This window comes from Oncorhynchus nerka, unplaced genomic scaffold, assembly GCF_034236695.1.
Source record: "Oncorhynchus nerka isolate Pitt River unplaced genomic scaffold, Oner_Uvic_2.0 unplaced_scaffold_1617, whole genome shotgun sequence".
Taxonomy (NCBI): Eukaryota; Metazoa; Chordata; class Actinopteri; order Salmoniformes; family Salmonidae; genus Oncorhynchus; species Oncorhynchus nerka.
In genome coordinates, this window is record NW_027039704.1 from 47,290 (window position 1) to 66,388 (window position 19,099).

Below are 19,099 nucleotides of genomic sequence, written 5' to 3' on the forward strand. Positions count from 1 at the left end.
TCAGTGCTGCCTCCTCTCATTGACCGGGTACTGCAGGCTAACTCAGTGCTGCCTCCTCATTGACCGGGGTACTGCAGGCTAACTCAGTGCTGCCTCCTCATTGACCGGGGTACTGCAGGCTAACTCAGTGCTGCCTCCTCTCATTGACCCGGGGTATTGCAGGCTAACTCAGTGCTGCCTCCTCTCATTGACCAGGGTACTGCAGGCTAACTCAGTGCTGCCTCCTCTCATTGACCGGGGTACTGCAGGCTAACTCAGTGCTGCCTCCTCACATTGACCGGGGTACTGCAGGCTAACTCAGTGCTGCCTCCTCTCATTGACCGGGGTACTGCAGGCTAACTCAGTGCTGCCTCCTCTCATTGACCGGGTACTGCAGGCTAACTCAGTGCTGCCTCCTCTCATTGACCGGGGTACTGCAGGCTAACTCAGTGCTGCCTCCTCACATTGACCGGGGTACTGCAGGCTAACTCAGTGCTGCCTCCTCTCATTGACCGGGGTACTGCAGGCTAACTCAGTGCTGCCTCCTCACATTGACCGGGGTACTGCAGGCTAACTCAGTGCTGCCTCCTCTCATTGACCCGGGGTACTGCAGGCTAACTCAGTGCTGCCTCCTCACATTGACCGGGGTACTGCAGGCTAACTCAGTGCTGCCTCCTCTCATTGACCGGGGTACTGCAGGCTAACTCAGTGCTGCCTCCTCACATTGACCGGGGTACTGCAGGCTAACTCAGTGCTGCCTCCTCACATTGACCGGGGTACTGCAGGCTAACTCAGTGCTGCCTCCTCTCATTGACCGGGGTACTGCAGGCTAACTCAGTGCTGCCTCCTCTCATTGACCGGGGTACTGCAGGCTAACTCAGTGCTGCCTCCTCTCATTGACCGGGGTACTGCAGGCTAACTCAGTGCTGCCTCCTCTCATTGACCGGGTACTGCAGGCTAACTCAGTGCTGCCTCCTCACATTGACCGGGGTACTGCAGGCTAACTCAGTGCTGCCTCCTCTCATTGACCGGGGTACTGCAGGCTAACTCAGTGCTGCCTCCTCACATTGACCGGGTACTGCAGGCTAACTCAGTGCTGCCTCCTCTCATTGACCGGGGTACTGCAGGCTAACTCAGTGGCTAACTCAGTGCTGCCTCCTCTCACATTGACCGGGTACTGCAGGCTAACTCAGTGCTGCCTCCTCTCATTGACCCGGGTATTGCAGGCTAACTCAGTGCTGCCTCCTCACATTGACCGGGTACTGCAGGCTAACTCAGTGCTGCCTCCTCTCATTGACCGGGGTACTGCAGGCTAACTCAGTGCTGCCTCCTCTCATTGACCGGGGTACTGCAGGCTAACTCAGTGCTGCCTCCTCACATTGACCGGGGTACTGCAGGCTAACTCAGTGCTGCCTCCTCTCATTGACCGGGGTACTGCAGGCTAACTCAGTACTCAGTGCTGCCTCCTCACATTGACCGGGTACTGCAGGCTAACTCAGTGCTGCCTCCTCTCATTGACCAGGGGTACTGCAGGCTAACTCAGTGCTGCCTCCTCTCATTGACCAGGGGTACTGCAGGCTAACTCAGTGCTGCCTCCTCACATTGACCGGGGTACTGCAGGCTAACTCAGTGCTGCCTCCTCTCATTGACCGGGGTACTGCAGGCTAACTCAGTGCTGCCTCCTCTCATTGACCGGGGTACTGCAGGCTAACTCAGTGCTGCCTCCTCTCATTGACCGGGGTACTGCAGGCTAACTAGTGCTGCCTGCAGGCTGCCATTAGCAGCTAACTCACCAAATGATCCTTCAAACTTCTTCCGTGTGTGATTTTAATAACCTGTTAGGGCTAGCCCTGAATACTGCCCCTTCTGGAGGAATTCGGCACCCATATAAACCATGATAAATTTTTGTCAAAAGTTGCTAATATATGCAATTAAAAATTGTTATCGAATAGGAAACACTCTAAAGCTTATAAAACCGTTTAAATTTTGTCTCTAGCTAAAGCAGAACTCTCAGGGCATGCATTCTCCCAAAGTCTCTCTTGTAATGGGAAAAGTTGCCCCTCACTTTGACGTCATTGGTTACTTCCCAAAGAGCTATAACCATGGAAACACGTTCTATGTCTTCAGCGTGAAGCCTGCTTTCGATGAGGCCTGTAACTGCGAGAATCACGTGCTCACGAGACGTTCAGCGTGACCAAACGTCCCGGTGGCGCACAAAAAAATTCACCAATGGGAGACTGAGATTTCTCTCTCTTTCTCCCAGGACAGACTGAACAACGTGTGCTAATCTGTTCTGCCCTCCGATTGCTGTAGACCTTTATAACATGCTAAGGCTTAATTATAAACATAGTTTGATAAGTTTACTCGAAATATAATGTATACTTTCAGTGTTTTGGTGCGCAGCCACTTGAAATTTGCATACATTTCAGAAAAGTGTCTAGTTTGAGAACGGAAAGACACAGACTTGCAAACTGAACGCTAACTTGTGAGTATTAACCCTTCCTCTTCTGAAGCAAGAACAGCCATGGTAAGGGAATATTTACGTCTTCATTTTGGGTTTCTGCCTCCTCCATGATAGAGGAGTCAGCATGCTAACTGAGTGCTGCCTCTCTCTATTATAGCCTAGTAAACGCCAAATGTAACGTTAAAAATAATTGTAACATAGCAATTGCATTTAGAAGAAGTTTATCTTGCCATACATATGTAAAACATGCATATTTAGTCAAAGTTTATGATGTGTATTCCTTGTTTGCTGACGTTATCTGCCGGAGCTATTTATTTCTCCTGACATTGGAGTAGCATTTTTTGAACGATGCATAATTGTAAACAGATATTTATGGATATATATTGCATATTATTGAAAAAAAATGAATGTACTGTGTAACATGTTATATTACTGTCATCTGATGAAGATTTCAAAAGGTTAGTGAAATTATTTTTCTTTTAATCCTGCGTTTGTTGATTGCATATTTTTTCCTACTTGGCTAAGCTAATGAAGTATGTATGCAGTGGTGGTTGGACATAAATATGTGCTATGTTTTCGCCGTAAAACATTTTAGAAATCTGACTTGCTGGGTAGATAAATAACTTCTTTATCTTTCATTTGAGCCATTTTTCAAGCGATTCTGTGGAGGTTAAATATTTTTAGGATTATTTCTTGCGTTCCCTGCGCCACATTACAGCTCAGGGGGGGTGGGGTGAGTTCCCAAAGGGGAACTAGTAGCCCTAACAAACTAATCGGCTCAAGAACATACATCTGGTGTAATAGAGGTATTTACTGGTAACATGATTGTGTTCGATTTTTTATTTACACTAAGATTAACCACGAAGCCATTTTCCCATTCACTATACTGCGGTATCCCGTTTTCTGCAAACAATGCCTACAGTACCGCGGTCGGCCATGAGAGGGGGCAATCGTTCTCCCCTGGGGTAAAACATCGAGCACAACATGTGTCGGTGCTCTCCACTGCCATCTAGTGGTTCTTGTCGTAAAATGAGTGTTTCTCGTGATCGACACACGACAACATTGGTAAAACAAAGACGTTCATAACTATGTGCCGTGACGCTGAAACAACAGTCTTTACTATTCTGGGGTTATTATACTGATGTTCATAACTATGTGCCGTGATGCAGGGTCTGAAACAACAGTCTTTACTATTCTGGGGTTATTACACTGACGTTACATGTTGCAGTGAGCCTTCGTGTTAAATGTTTGGGTTAACCGTTCCTTACCTCCACAACCTCGTCCTGTACCAATGACAGCTCTGTGTTGTTTCTGGCCTCAAAGTCATACTTGGATTTGGCAAACCGTTTTGGCTGACCTCTGCTGCCGTGGGCCTCGTAGTTCCTGTTCACGTCAGAGGTTAAGAGGTCAGGGGTTAGACGGATGGACTAACAGTAGAACAGCGACTGATACGCTGAGGATGAATGCACACGTCGTATCCAATCATATCATCATCCAAAACCACAACATGCATTGTGCACAACAGACCAAGCACATGTCAACGTCCAAAAAACCCACAGTACAGTACGACACTGCAGGAGACATCACTGCACGGTGTGGTGGTACAAGCTACATGCTTATGGACATGACTGAACTGGGATAAAGCCAAACATGGACCACAGACACCTACATGCTACTGCTACTGACTGTCCCAGCCGAGGAGAAGTGGCCCAACTTTAACATCAGAGGTTAGAGAGAGAACAGAGGGAGAGGATAGAGGGGGCTGTGATTGATCAAGATTACCCTTAGCACCCAGAGTTGTGATGTTTTTATATACAGTAGAACATTATAGAGTCAGAGTGTTTGCCTGTTAACCCCTAAGAGGATAAGAACGGAGGATGAGAATCCCAATGGAAAGGAGACAACACTGTGAATACAGACACAATGTCAGAGGATCCGGTGTGAACCAATAGGGGAGAGTAAGAGATGAGATTGGCAGATTCTACACCAGTAGGAAATAACTACTTCCTGTCCCTCATGCTGCTACCTTTAGCTAGCTAGCTACTACCTGACGCTCATTATGTTTATTCAACCGTTAGCTAGCTAGCTACTCACTGGGATGTGATGTTTATTCAATTGTTAGCTAGCTACTTCCTGAGATGTGATATTTATTAAATCGTTAGCTAGCTAGCTACTCACTGGGATGTGATGTTTATTCAATTGTTAGCTAGCTAGCTACTCACTGGGATGTGATGTTTATTCTACAGTTAGCTAGCTACTTCCTGGGATGTGATGTTTATTCTACAGTTACCTAGCTACTTCCTGGGATGTGATGTTTATTCTACCGTTACCTAGCTACTACCTGGGATGTGATGTTTATTTTTACAGAGTACCTAGCTACTTCCTGGGATGTGATATTTATTAAATCGTTAGCTGGCTAGCTACTCACTGGGATGTGATGTTTATTTAATTGTTAGCTAGCTACTTCCTGGGATGTGATGTTTATTCAATCGTTAGCTAGCTAGCTACTTCCTGGGATGTGATGTTTATTCTACAGCTAGCTAGCTACTACCTGGGATGTGATGTTTATTTTCATCGTACCTAGCTACTTCCTGGGATGTGATGTTTATTCAATCGTTAGCTAGCTAGCTACTCACTGGGATGTGATGTTTATTCTACAGTTAGCTAGCTACTTCCTGGGATGTGATGTTTATTCTACCGTTACCTAGCTACTTCATGGGATGTGATGTTTATTCAATCGTTAGCTAGCTACTTCCTGGGATGTGATGTTTATTCAATCGTTAGCTGGCTAGCTACTCACTGGGATGTGATGTTTATTCAATCGTTAGCTAGCTAGCTACTCACTGGGATGTGATGTTTATTCTACAGTTAGCTAGCTACTTCCTGGGATGTGATGTTTATTCAATCGTTAGCTGGCTAGCTACTCACTGGGATGTGATGTTTATTCTACAGGTATCTAGCTACTTCCTGGGATGTGATGTTTATTCTACAGTTAGCTAGCTACTTCCTGGGATGTGATGTTTATTCTACAGTTAGCTAGCTACTTCCTGGGATGTGATGTTTATTCTACCGTTCCCTAGCTAGCTACTCACTGGGATGTGATGTTTATTCTACAGTTAGCTAGCTACTTCCTGGGATGTGATGTTTATTCTACAGTTAGCTAGCTACTTCCTGGGATGTGATGTTTATTCTACCGTTCCCTAGCTAGCTACTCACTGGGATGTGATGTTTATTCTACAGGTATCTAGCTACTACCTGGGATGTGATGTTTATTCTACCGTTAACTAGCTACTCACTGGGATGTGATGTTTATTCTACAGTTAGCTAGCTACTTCCTGGGATGTGATGTTTATTCTACAGTTAGCTAGCTACTTCCTGGGATGTGATGTTTATTCTACCGTTCCCTAGCTAGCTACTCACTGGGATGTGATGTTTATTCTACAGTTAGCTAGCTACTTCCTGGGATGTGATGTTTATTCTACAGTTAGCTAGCTACTTCCTGGGATGTGATGTTTATTCTACCGTTCCCTAGCTAGCTACTCACTGGGATGTGATGTTTATTCTACAGGTATCTAGCTACTACCTGGGATGTGATGTTTATTCTACCGTTAACTAGCTACTCACTGGGATGTGATGTTTATTCTACAGTTAGCTAGCTACTTCCTGGGATGTGATGTTTATTCTACAGTTAGCTAGCTACTTCCTGGGATGTGATGTTTATTCTACAGTTAGCTAGCTACTTCCTGGGATGTGATGTTTATTCTACAGTTAGCTAGCTACTTCCTGGGATGTGATGTTTATTCTACAGTACCTAGCTACTTCCTGGGATGTGATGTTTATTCTACAGTACCTAGCTACTTCCTGGGATGTGATGTTTATTCTACAGTTACCTAGCTACTTCCTGGGATGTGATGTTTATTCTACAGTACCTAGCTACTCCCTGGGATGTGATGTTTATTCTACAGTTAGCTAGCTACTTCCTGGGATGTGATGTTTATTCTACAGTTACCTAGCTACTCACTGGGATGTGATGTTTATTCTCTCCCAGAGAGAGATGAGATTGGAAGATGCTACAGCAGCAGGAAAGAATATGTTTCCCAGTTGAGAGGGGACAGTTTTACAGTTCAGATTTAGAGTAAGCGAAGTGTGCCCAGAGGGACATTGGTTTTATAGACGGTAAAACATGGCCAGTTCTTCAGGGCGTTGGGTTCAGTCAGGTGACCACAGTGTTACCGGTCTACGTGTCGTGAGACGGCCTGGTTGAAGGCCTGCACGGCCATGCCCTGGTCCGAGAGGTGCATGCGTTTGTAGGCCTTGTTGTCCAATGCATACCCTTGTGAAGACGGGAAGTCCTGTACACCCGGATGCTGAGGGAGACAGATAACACAAACACATCAGCTGAACTCTCAGTTATTATCACTGATGAAGAGACTGTGATCACTGATCAATGGACTGTCATTATTCATCAATTGACTGTCATTATTCATCAATTGACTGTCATTATTGATGAAAATATTGTCATTATTGATAAACGGCCTGTCATTACTGATGAAGGGACTGTCATTATTGATAGGGGCTAGGGGTCATAGTTTAGGGATTAGGGGTTAGGGGTCAGGGTGCGTACCTCAGTAGACAGCCTGTGAACCATCTCCTCCTGTCTAAGGATCTCAGAGTGGGTTAGGGGTCAGAGTTTAGGGGTTAGGGGTCAGGGTGCGTACCTCAGTAGACAGCCTGTGAACCATCTCCTCCTGTCTAAGGATCTCAGAGTGGGTTAGGGGTCAGAGTTTAGGGGTTAGGGGTCAGGGTGCGTACCTCAGTAGACAGCCTGTGAACCATCTCCTCCTGTCTAAGGATCTCAGAGTGGGCGAGGGTCTGGGTCAGCTGATTCAGCTCTGCCTCTCGTGATTGGGGGACGAACGGCATCATGGGAGGTTCCCAACCATCACGGAACTGCAGCGTACACGGAGGGAAGTAGTGGTCCTTAGGCCACTCCAACCTGGAGAAGGGGTAAGTGGGAGGGAGGGAGGGAGGGGGAGAGAGAGGGAGTGGGAGGGAGGGAGGGAGAGAGGGGGAGAGAGAGAGGGAGGGGAGAGAGAAATAGAGAGCGGTAGGAAAAGAGAGAGAGAAAGAGGTAGGAAGAGAGAGAGAGAACGAGAGAGAGGAGAGAGAGAGAGAAAATAGAGAGCGGTAGGAAAAGAGAGAGAGAAAGAGGTAGGAAGAGAGAGAGAGGGGAGGGGGAGAGAGAGAGGGAGGGAGGGAGAGAGAGAGAGGGAGGGGGGGGGAGAGAGAGAGGGAGGGAGGGGGAGAGAGGAGGGAGAGAGGGAAATAGAGAGTGGTAGGAAAAGAGAGAGAGAGAAAGGAGAGAGAGAGTCTGACTTCAAAAAAGCTTTTGGCTCAATTTGGCATTAGGGTTTGCTATACAAATTGATGGAATGTGGTGTTGGGGGAAAAATATACAACATTATAAAATCCATGAACACAAACTGGCAAAAAACACATATATTTCTTCCCACAGGGCCGTGGGGTGAGACAAGGATGCAGGAGGGCATCTCAGTTAGACTAAAATAATGGTGTCACTCCATACAGCAGCATCTCAGGTAGACTAAAATAATGGTGTCACTCCATACAGCAGCATCTCAGTTAGACAAAAATAATGGTGTCACTCCATACAGCAGCATCTCAGTTAGACTAAAATAATGGTGTTACTCCATACAGCAGCATCTCAGTTAGACTAACATAATGGTGTCACTCCATACAGCAGCATCTTAGTTAGACTAACATAATGGTGTCACTCCATACAGCAGCATCTCAGTTAGACAAAAATAATGGTGTCACTCCATACAGCAGCATCTCAGTTAGACTAAAATAATGGTGTTACTCCATACAGCAGCATCTCAGTTAGACTAACATAATGGTGTCACTCCATACAGCAGCATCTCAGGTAGACTAACATAATGGTGTCACTCCATACAGCAGCATCTCAGGTAGACTAACATAATGGTGTTACTCCATACAGCAGCATCTCAGTTAGACTAAAATAATGGTGTTACTCCATACAGCAGCATCTCAGTTAGACTAAAATAATGGTGTCACTCCATACAGCAGCATCTCAGTTAGACTAAAATAATGGTGTTACTCCATACAGCAGCATCTCAGTTAGACTAAAATAATGGTGTCACTCCATACAGCAGCATCTCAGTTAGACTAAAATAATGGTGTCACTCCATACAGCAGCATCTCAGTTAGACTAAAATAATGGTGTCACTCCATACAGCAGCATCTCAGTTAGACTAAAATAATGGTGTCACTCCATACAGCAGCATCTCAGGTAGACTAACATAATGGTGTCACTCCATACAGCAGCATCTCAGGTAGACTAACATAATGGTGTCACTCCATACAGCAGCATCTCAGGTAGACTAAAATAATGGTGTCACTCCATACAGCAGCATCTCAGGTAGACTAACATAATGGTGTCACTCCATACAGCAGCATCTCAGGTAGACTAACATAATGGTGTTACTCCATACAGCAGCATCTCAGTTAGACTAAAATAATGGTGTCACTCCATACAGCAGCATCTCAGTTAGACTAACATAATGGTGTCACTCCATACAGCAGCATCTCAGGTAGACTAACATAATGGTGTTACTCCATACAGCAGCATCTCAGTTAGACTAACATAATGGTGTCACTCCATACAGCAGCATCTCATGTAGACTAACATAATGGTGTTACTCCATACAGCAGCATCTCAGTTAGACTAACATAATGGTGTCACTCCATACAGCAGCATCTCAGGTAGACTAACATAATGGTGTCACTCCATACAGCAGCATCTCAGTTAGACTAAAATAATGGTGTCACTCCATACAGCAGCATCTCAGGTAGACTAACATAATGGTGTCACTCCATACAGCAGCATCTCAGTTAGACTAACATAATGGTGTCACTCCATACAGCAGCATCTCAGTTAGACTAAAATAATGGTGTCACTCCATACAGCAGCATCTCAGGTAGACTAACATAATGGTGTTACTCCATACAGCAGCATCTCAGGTAGACTAACATAATGGTGTCACTCCATACAGCAGCATCTCAGTTAGACTAACATAATGGTGTCACTCCATACAGCAGCATCTCAGTTAGACTAAAATAATGGTGTCACTCCATCAGTAAGTGAACAGAAGATGCTTTAATAAAGAGGTTGGAGACCGATATTACCGTTAAACCCACGTTAACCAGACATTCACCCCTATGACCCCATGTTAACCCCGTCGTGACCTCTAGCCTCCTACCTGCACTTGGTCCACCCCTCCCCCAGGGCAACCCACAGGTGTCTTTCCTCTGCCGTCCCAGCTGAGTGCAGGAAGTCTATAGCCTCTATGGTCAACAGAGGAACCACCACGCTCTTAGCCAGCTCTGTCCCTCCAGAGGTCTGGATCACCTGGAGGAGAAGAGTTTAAACCATTACCCTCACCACTAACTACTAGGCTCTTAAACCATTACCCTAACCCTCACCACTAACTACTAGGCTCTTAGCCAGCTCTGTCCCTCACCACTAACTCATAGGCTCTTAAACCATTACCCTAACCCTCACCACTAACGACTAGGCTCTTAAACCATTACCCTAACCCTCACCACTAACTACTAGGCTCTTAAACCATTACCCTAACCCTCACCACTAACTACTAGGCTCTTAGCCAGCTCTGTCCCTCCAGAGGTCTGGATCACCTGGAGGAGAAGAGTTTAAACCATTATCCTCACCACTAACGACTCTTAAACCATTACCCTAACCCTCACCACTAACGACTAGGCTCTTAAACCATTACCCTAACCCTCACCACTAACTACTAGGCTCTAAAACCATTACCCTAACCCTCACCACTAACGACTAGGCTCTTAAACCATTACCCTAACCCTCACCACTAACTACTAGGCTCTTAAACCATTACCCTAACCCTCACCACTAACTACTAGGCTCTTAAACCATTGCCCTAACCCTCACCACTAACGACTAGGCTCTTAAACCATTACCCTAACCCTCACCACTAACTACTAGGCTCTTAAACCATTACCCTAACCCTCACCACTAACTACTAGGCTCTTAGCCAGCTCTGTCCCTCCAGAGGTCTGGATCACCTGGAGGAGAAGAGTTTAAACCATTATCCTCACCACTAACGACTCTTAAACCATTACCCTAACCCTCACCACTAACGACTAGGCTCTTAAACCATTACCCTAACCCTCACCACTAACTACTAGGCTCTTAAACCATTACCCTAACCCTCACCACTAACTCCTAGGCTCTTAAACCATTACCCTAACCCTCACCACTAACTACTAGACTCTTAAACCATTACCCTAACCCTCGCCACTAACTACTAGGCTCTTAAACCATTACCTTAACCCCCACCACTAACTACTAGGATCTTAAACCATTATACCAACCCTCACCACTAACTACTAGGGTCTTAAACCATTACCCTAACCCTCACCACTAACTACTAGGCTCTTAAACCATTACCCTTACCCTCACCACTAATGACTAGGCTCTTAAACCATTACCCTAACCCTCACCACTAACTCCTAGGCTCTTAAACCATTACCCTAACCCTCACCACTAACTATTAGGCTCTTAAACCATTACCCTAACCCTCACCACTAACTACTAGGCTCTTAAACCATTACCCTAACCCTCACCACTAACTGCCAGGCTCTTAAACCATTACCCTAACCCTCACCACTAACTCCTAGGCTCTTAAAACATTACCTTAACCCTCACCACTAACTACTAGGCTCTTAAACCATTATCCTAACCCTCACCACTAACTACTAGGGTCTTAAACCATTACCCTAACCCTCACCACTAACTAATAGGCTCTTAAACCATTACCCTAACCCTCACCACTAACTACTAGGCTCTTAAACCATTACCTTAACCCCCACCACTAACTACTAGGATCTTAAACCATTATCCCAACCCTCACCACTAACTACTAGGGTCTTAAACCATTACCCTAACCCTCACCACTAACTACTAGGCTCTTAAACCATGACCCTAACCCTCACCACTAACTACTAGGCTCTTAAACCATTACCCTAACCCTCACCACTAACTACTAGGCTCTTAAACCATTACCCTAACCCTCACCACTAACTACTAGACTCTTAAACCATTACCTAACCCTAACTACTAGGCTCTTAAACCATTACCTTAACCCCCACCACTAACTACTAGGATCTTAAACCATTATACCAACCCTCACCACTAACTACTAGGGTCTTAAACCATTACCCTAACCCTCACCACTAACTACTAGGCTCTTAAACCATTACCCTTACCCTCACCACTAATGACTAGGCTCTTAAACCATTACCCTAACCCTCACCACTAACTCCTAGGCTCTTAAACCATTACCCTAACCCTCACCACTAACTATTAGGCTCTTAAACCATTACCCTAACCCTCACCACTAACTACTAGGCTCTTAAACCATTACCCTAACCCTCACCACTAACTGCCAGGCTCTTAAACCATTACCCTAACCCTCACCACTAACTCCTAGGCTCTTAAAACATTACCTTAACCCTCACCACTAACTACTAGGCTCTTAAACCATTATCCTAACCCTCACCACTAACTACTAGGGTCTTAAACCATTACCCTAACCCTCACCACTAACTACTAGGCTCTTAAACCATTACCCTAACCCTCACCACTAACTACTAGGCTCTTAAACCATTACCTTAACCCCCACCACTAACTACTAGGATCTTAAACCATTATCCCAACCCTCACCACTAACTACTAGGGTCTTAAACCATTACCTAACCCTCACCACTAACTACTAGGCTCTTAAACCATTACCCTAACCCTCACCACTAACTACTAGGCTCTTAAACCATTACCTTAACCCCCACCACTAACTACTAGGATCTTAAACCATTATCCCAACCCTCACCACTAACTACTAGGGTCTTAAACCATTACCCTAACCCTCACCACTAGCTACTAGGCTCTTAAACCATTAACCTAACCCTTACCACTAACTACTAGGCTCTTAAACCATTACCCTAACCCTCACCACTAGCTACTAGGCTCTTAAACCATTACCCTAACCCTCACCACTAACCCCTAGGCTCGTAGCCAGCTCTGACCCTCACCACTAACCCCTAGGCTCGTAGCCAGCTCTGACCCTCACCACTAACCCCTAGGCTCTTAAACCATTACCCTAACCCTCACCACTAACCCCTAGGCTCGTAGCCAGCTCTGACCCTCACCACTAACCCCTAGGCTCGTAGCCAGCTCTGACCCTCCAGAGGTCTGGATCACCTGGAAGGTTGTGGGGACGGAGTGGAGTGGAATCTGGCTTAACCATGCATAACAGAGCAGAGCAGTCTGTCTTTCACCATCCTGAGTGGTGTGAACAGGAACAGGAACATAACATGGAATAACAGAGTAGAGCAGTCTTTCTCTCACCATCCTGAGTGGTGTGAACAGGAAGTGGACCAGATCATCAGCGCTGGGGTTCTGGATGTGGGACTTCAACTTCCCCTGGAGGAGAGAGACATGGAAAGACATACAAATGTAAAATAATGTTAGATGTTTTTTTCTTCTTTTTTTTTACAGTTAAAGTATATATTAAATAACATCATTCATCTTTGGTGTCTTACCAGCAGGTTGAAGGCATGTTTGAACTTCTGGAAACAGTCAACAAACTCCTCCTGAGTGGGAGGCTTGGCTCGCAGTGTTAGCACTCCCTCTGGTGGACAGAGAGAGACATGACAGGTAACACAGTATTACAGTAGGATAGTCCCTAGTCTAGTACATACAGTATTACAGTAGGATAGGCACTAGTCTAGTACATACAGTATTACAGTAGGAGAGAGAGAGACATGACAGGTAACACTCAGTATTACAGTAGGATAGTTCCTAGTCTAGTACATACAGTATTACAGTAGGATAGGCACTAGTCACTAGTCTAGTACATACAGTATTACAGTAGGACAGTCACTAGTCACTAGTCAAGCAACATCAATTGTTTTCCTAAATGTTTCCTGTTTTGATGTAAATGGGAAACAGTAATGAGGTCATGGAGAGTAGAATGAAGATCAGGACCAGGCCAGAAGGACTACAAACTAGATCTAAAGAACTACACCACCCAACAGTGACGAGGTCATGGACAGTAGAATGAAGATCAGGACCAGGCCAGAAGGACTACAAACTAGATCTAAAGAACTACACCACCCAACAGTGACGAGGTCATGGACAGTAGAATGAAGATCAGGACCAGGCCAGGAGGACTACAAACTAGATCTAAAGAACTACAACACCCAACAGTAACGAGGTCATGGACAGAAGAATGAAGATCAGGACCAGGCCAGGAGGACTACAAACTAGATCTAAAGAACTACAACACCCAACAGTGACGAGGTCATGGACAGAAGAATGAAAATCAGGACCAGGCCCAGAAGGACTACAAACTAGATCTAAAGAACTACAACACCCAACAGTGACGAGGTCATGGACAGTAGAATGAAGATCAGGACCAGGCCAGAAGGACTACAAACTAGATCTAAAGAACTACAACACCCAACAGTGACGAGGTCATGGACAGTAGAATGAAAATCAGGACCAGGCCCAGAAGGACTACAAACTAGATCTAAAGAACTACAACACCCACCTCCGGGTCCCTTCTTCTTGTTCTTTTTAGATTTCTTCCTCTTAGAGAGCTCGTTGAAGGCCTCAGCCGCTTTCTGCAGTTTGGTCACGAAGAACTCGATGTGGTCCAGAATGTGGTTCAAGATTTGCTGCAAAGAGAAGACAGTAGTGTTTAAAAGACACACAACCACAGACAGACTTCCTTTGTTAATCACTAAATGAAGTCATGTCATGTAATGTAGGTGTAGATTGTAGACCGTCGCTGCCAGGCTCAACGTCAGCTGTGTTGTTGTTGCTGGAGATGCTGCTATAGTCAATCAGTGTAAAACACTAGGACTTTCCTTTACAACAGCAGTTTATCTCTTCTCTGTGTATTTTGTGGTGTTTCCTTGTTGTTACTACAGAACAGACTACTGATCTACAGCTCCTAATAGTGGTGTTTCCTTGTTGTTACTACAGAACAGACTACTGATCCAAGACTCCTAATAGTGGTGTATCCTTGTTGTTACTACAGAACAGACTACTGATCCAAGACTCCTAATAGTGGTGTATCCTTGTTGTTACTACAGAACAGACTACTGATCCAAGACTCCTAATAGTGGTGTATCCTTGTTGTTACTACAGAACTGACTACTGATCCAAGACTCCTAATAGTGGTGTTTCCTTGTCAGAACAGACTACTGATCTACAGCTCCTTACTACAGAACAGACTACTGATCCAAGACTCCTAATAGTGGTGTATCCTTGTTGTTACTACAGAACAGACTACTGATCCAAGACTCCTAATAGTGGTGTATCCTTGTTGTTACTACAGAACAGACTACTGATCCAAGACTCCTAATAGTGGTGTATCCTTGTTGTTACTACAGAACAGACTACTGATCTACAGCTCCTAATAGTGGTGTATCCTTGTTGTTACTACAGAACAGACTACTGATCCAAGACTCCTAATAGTGGTGTATCCTTGTTGTTACTACAGAACAGACTACTGATCTACAGCTCCTAATAGTGGTGTATCCTTGTTGTTACTACAGAACAGACTACTGGTCTACAGCTCCTAATAGTGGTGTATCCTTGTTGTTACTACAGAACAGACTACTGATCTACAGCTCCTAATAGTGGTGTATCCTTGTTGTTACTACAGAACAGACTACTGATCCAAGACTCCTAATAGTGGTGTATCCTTGTTGTTACTACAGAACAGACTACTGATCTACAGCTCCTAATAGTGGTGTATCATTGTTGTTACTACAGAACAGACTACTGATCTACAGTTCCTAATAGTGGTGTATCCTTGTTGTTACTACAGAACAGACTACTGATCCAAGACTCCTAATAGTGGTGTATCCTTGTTGTTACTACAGAACAGACTACTGATCTACAGCTCCTAATAGTGGTGTATCCTTGTGGTTACTACAGAACAGACTACTGATCCAAGACTCCTAATAGTGGTGTATCCTTGTTGTTACTACAGAACAGACTACTGATCTACAGCCCCTAATAGTGGTGTATCCTTGTTGTTACTACAGAACAGACTACTGATCTACAGCTCCTAATAGTGGTGTATCCTTGTTGTTACTACAGAACAGACTACTGATCTACAGCTCCTAATAGTGGTGTATCCTTGTTGTTACTACAGAACAGACTACTGATCTACAGCTCCTAATAGTGGTGTATCCTTGTTGTTACTACAGAACAGACTACTGATCTACAGCTCCTAATAGTGGTGTATCCTTGTGGTTACTACAGAACAGACTACTGATCCAAGACTCCTAATAGTGGTGTATCCTTGTTGTTACTACAGAACAGACTACTGATCCAAGACTCCTAATAGTGGTGTATCCTTGTTGTTACTACAGCCGTGTTCTATTGGTTAGTATTAGAAGCACCTATATATGTCTGAAACTGTCATTCACGCTAGTTTCCACTCATCTGAACATGGCATCTCATCTTCACCTGAAGACCTGACTCCAGATCAGCCTGTAGGTGAAACTAACCACCAATCTGCAGTATTGAAGAACCAAGCAAACGACTGAAGACCTGACTCCAGATCAGCCTGTAGGTGAAACTACTCATCAGTCTGCAGTATTGAAGACCAAACAAACGACTGAAGACCTGACTCCAGATCAGCCTCTAGGTGAAACTACTCATCAGTCTGCAGTATTGAAGAAACAAAGAAACGACTGAAGACCTGACTCCAGATCAGCCTGTAGGTGAAACTACTCATCAGTCTGCAGTATTGAAGAAACAAACGGATAGTTTCTTTCCTCCAACGATACTAGATCTATTAAACACACATTCCTGGACGCACACTGACACTACTGACTCTGCCGACACTCTGCCGACACTCTGCCGACACTCTGCCGACACTCTGCTGACACTCTGCCGACACTCTGCCGACACTCTGCTGACACTCTGCCGACACTCTGCCGACACTACTGACTCTGCTGACACTCTGCCGACACTCTGCTGACACTACTGACTCTGCTGACACTCTGCCGACACTCCGCCGACACTACTGACTCTGCCGACACTCTGCCGACACTCTGCTGACACTCTGCTGACACTCCGCCGACACTCTGCCGACACACTGCAGACACTCTGCCGACACTCTGCTGACACTCTGCCGACACTCTGCTGACACTCTGCCGACACACTGCCGACACCGACACTCTGCTGACACTCTGCTGACACTCTGTTGACTCTCTGCTGACACTCTGCCGACACTCTGCTGACTCTGCTGACACTCTGCCGACACCGACACTCTGCCGACACTCTACTGACTCTGCTGACACTCTGCCGACACTCTGCCGACACTCTGCCGACACTCTGCTGACACTCTGCCGACACCGACACTCTGCCGACACCGACACTCTGCCGACACTCTGCTGACACTCTGCCGACACCGACACTCTGCCGACACTCTACTGACTCTGCTGACACTCTGCCGACACTCTGCCGACACTCTGCCGACACTCTGCTGACACTCTGCAGACACTCTGCTGACTCTGCAGACACTCTGCCGACACTCTGCTGACTCTGCTGACACTCTGCTGACACTCTGCCGACACACTGTCGACACTCTGCCGACACTCTGCTGACACTCTGCCGACACTCTGCTGACACTCTGCCGACACACTGCCGACACCGACACTCTGCTGACACTCTGTTGACTCTCTGCTGACACTCTGTTGACTCTCTGCTGACACTCTGCCGACACTCTGCCGACACTCTGCTGACACTCTGCCGACACTACTGACTCTCTGCCGACACTCTGCCGACACTCTGCTGACACTCTGCCGACACTCTGCTGACACTCTGCCGACACCGACACTCTGCCGACACTCTGCTGACTCTGCTGACACTCTGCCGACACCGACACTCTGCCGACACTCTACTGACTCTGCTGACACTCTGCCGACACTCTGCCGACACTCTGCTGACACTCTGCCGACACTCTGATGACACTCTGCCGACACTCTGCTGACTCTGCAGACACTCTGCTGACTCTACAGACACTCTGCCGACACTCTGCTGACACTCTGCTGACTCTGCAGACACTCTGCCGACACTCTGCTGACTCTGCTGACACTCTGCTGACACTCTGCCGACACTCTGCAGACACTCTGCTGACACTCTGCCGACACTCTGCTGACACTCTGCCGACACTCTGCCGACACTCTGCTGACACTCTGCTGACTCTGCCGACACTCTGCCGACACTCTGCCGACACTCTGCTGACTCTGCCGACACTTTGCTGACTCTGCCGACACTCTGCTGACACTCTGCTGACTCTCTGCCGACACTCTGCCGACACTCTGCCGACACTCTGCTGACACTCTGCCGACACTCTGCTGACACTCTGCTGACTCTGCAGACACTCTGCTGACTCTGCAGACACTCTGCTGACGGACTCACAGAGAGCGAGGTAGACGGACTGATAGACAGACGGTATCAGTATGTGGTATCTGGATGGACGGACAGTGGGAAACACTCACCACGTCTCGATCCACTCTGGTAGCCATCATCTCCGAAGGTTCATTCTGGTCAGAATACTGAGGCTGTTTATCATCTGATAGAAACAGGTGGAGAGGGAGGAGGGGAAGGATGGGGAGGAGAGGGAAGAGGGGGAGGAGGGGGAAGAGAGGGGGAGGAGGGGGAGGAGAGGAGGGGGAGGGAGGGAGGAGGGAAGAGGGGGAGGAGAGGGAGGGAGGAGGAGGATGGGGAGGAGAGGGAAGGGGGGGAGGAGGGGGAGAGGAGAGGGAAGAGGGGGAGGAGGGGGAAGAGAGGGAGGAGGGGAAGAGAGGGAGGAGGGGGAGGGAGAGGGAGGGAGGGGGGAAGAGAGAGAGGAGAGGGAGGAGGGGAGGAGAGGGAAGAGCGGGAGGAGGGGAGAGGGGAGGAGGGAGGAGGAAGAATTAGAACAGTGATCTTCCCAATGACCTTATTCTCAAATCAAATCAAATGTTATTTGTCACATGCGCCGAATACAACAGGTATGTAGACTTGACCATGAAACTTACAGGCTCTTAACCAACAATGCAGAATACAACAGGTATGTAGACTTGACCATGAAACTTACAGGCTCTTAACCAACAATGCAGAATTTTTTAAAAGTAAGTAAGTAAATATTTGCTACAAGAGCATTAGTGAGTTTGGGCGATTAGGCCTCTGGCTAAGTGGGCGATTAGGCCTGGCTAAGTGGGCGATTAGGCCTCTGGCTAAGTGGGCGATTAGGCCTCTGGCTAAGGGCGATTAGGCCTCTGGCTAAGTGGGCGATTAGGCCTCTGGCTAAGGGCGATTAGGCCTGGCTAAGTGGGCGATTAGGCCTGGCTAAGTGGGCGATTAGGCCTCTGGCTAAGGGCGATTAGGCCTCTGGCTAAGGGGCGATTAGGCCTCTGGCTAAGTGGGCGATTAGGCCTGGCTAAGTGGGCGATTAGGCCTGGCTAAGTGGGCGATTAGGCCTGGCTAAGTGGGCGATTAGGCCTCTGGCT

At 46.6% G+C, this 19,099-nt stretch overlaps 1 protein-coding gene across 1 annotated transcript in view; it reads right to left on the reverse strand.

Moving 5' to 3' along the window:
• Positions 1 to 3,677: 3,677 nt before the first annotated feature.
• LOC135568333 (epidermal growth factor receptor kinase substrate 8-like) overlaps positions 3,678 to 19,099 on the reverse strand; it is a 39,177-nt gene continuing 23,755 nt past the window's right edge. The window contains 8 exon segments of the mRNA XM_065015210.1: positions 3,678 to 3,826; positions 6,677 to 6,810; positions 7,256 to 7,439; positions 9,742 to 9,890; positions 12,927 to 13,001; positions 13,121 to 13,209; positions 14,131 to 14,257; positions 18,107 to 18,180. Of these exon segments, the coding sequence (XP_064871282.1) occupies positions 3,697 to 3,826; positions 6,677 to 6,810; positions 7,256 to 7,439; positions 9,742 to 9,890; positions 12,927 to 13,001; positions 13,121 to 13,209; positions 14,131 to 14,257; positions 18,107 to 18,180 (962 nt within the window). The 3' untranslated portion in view covers positions 3,678 to 3,696.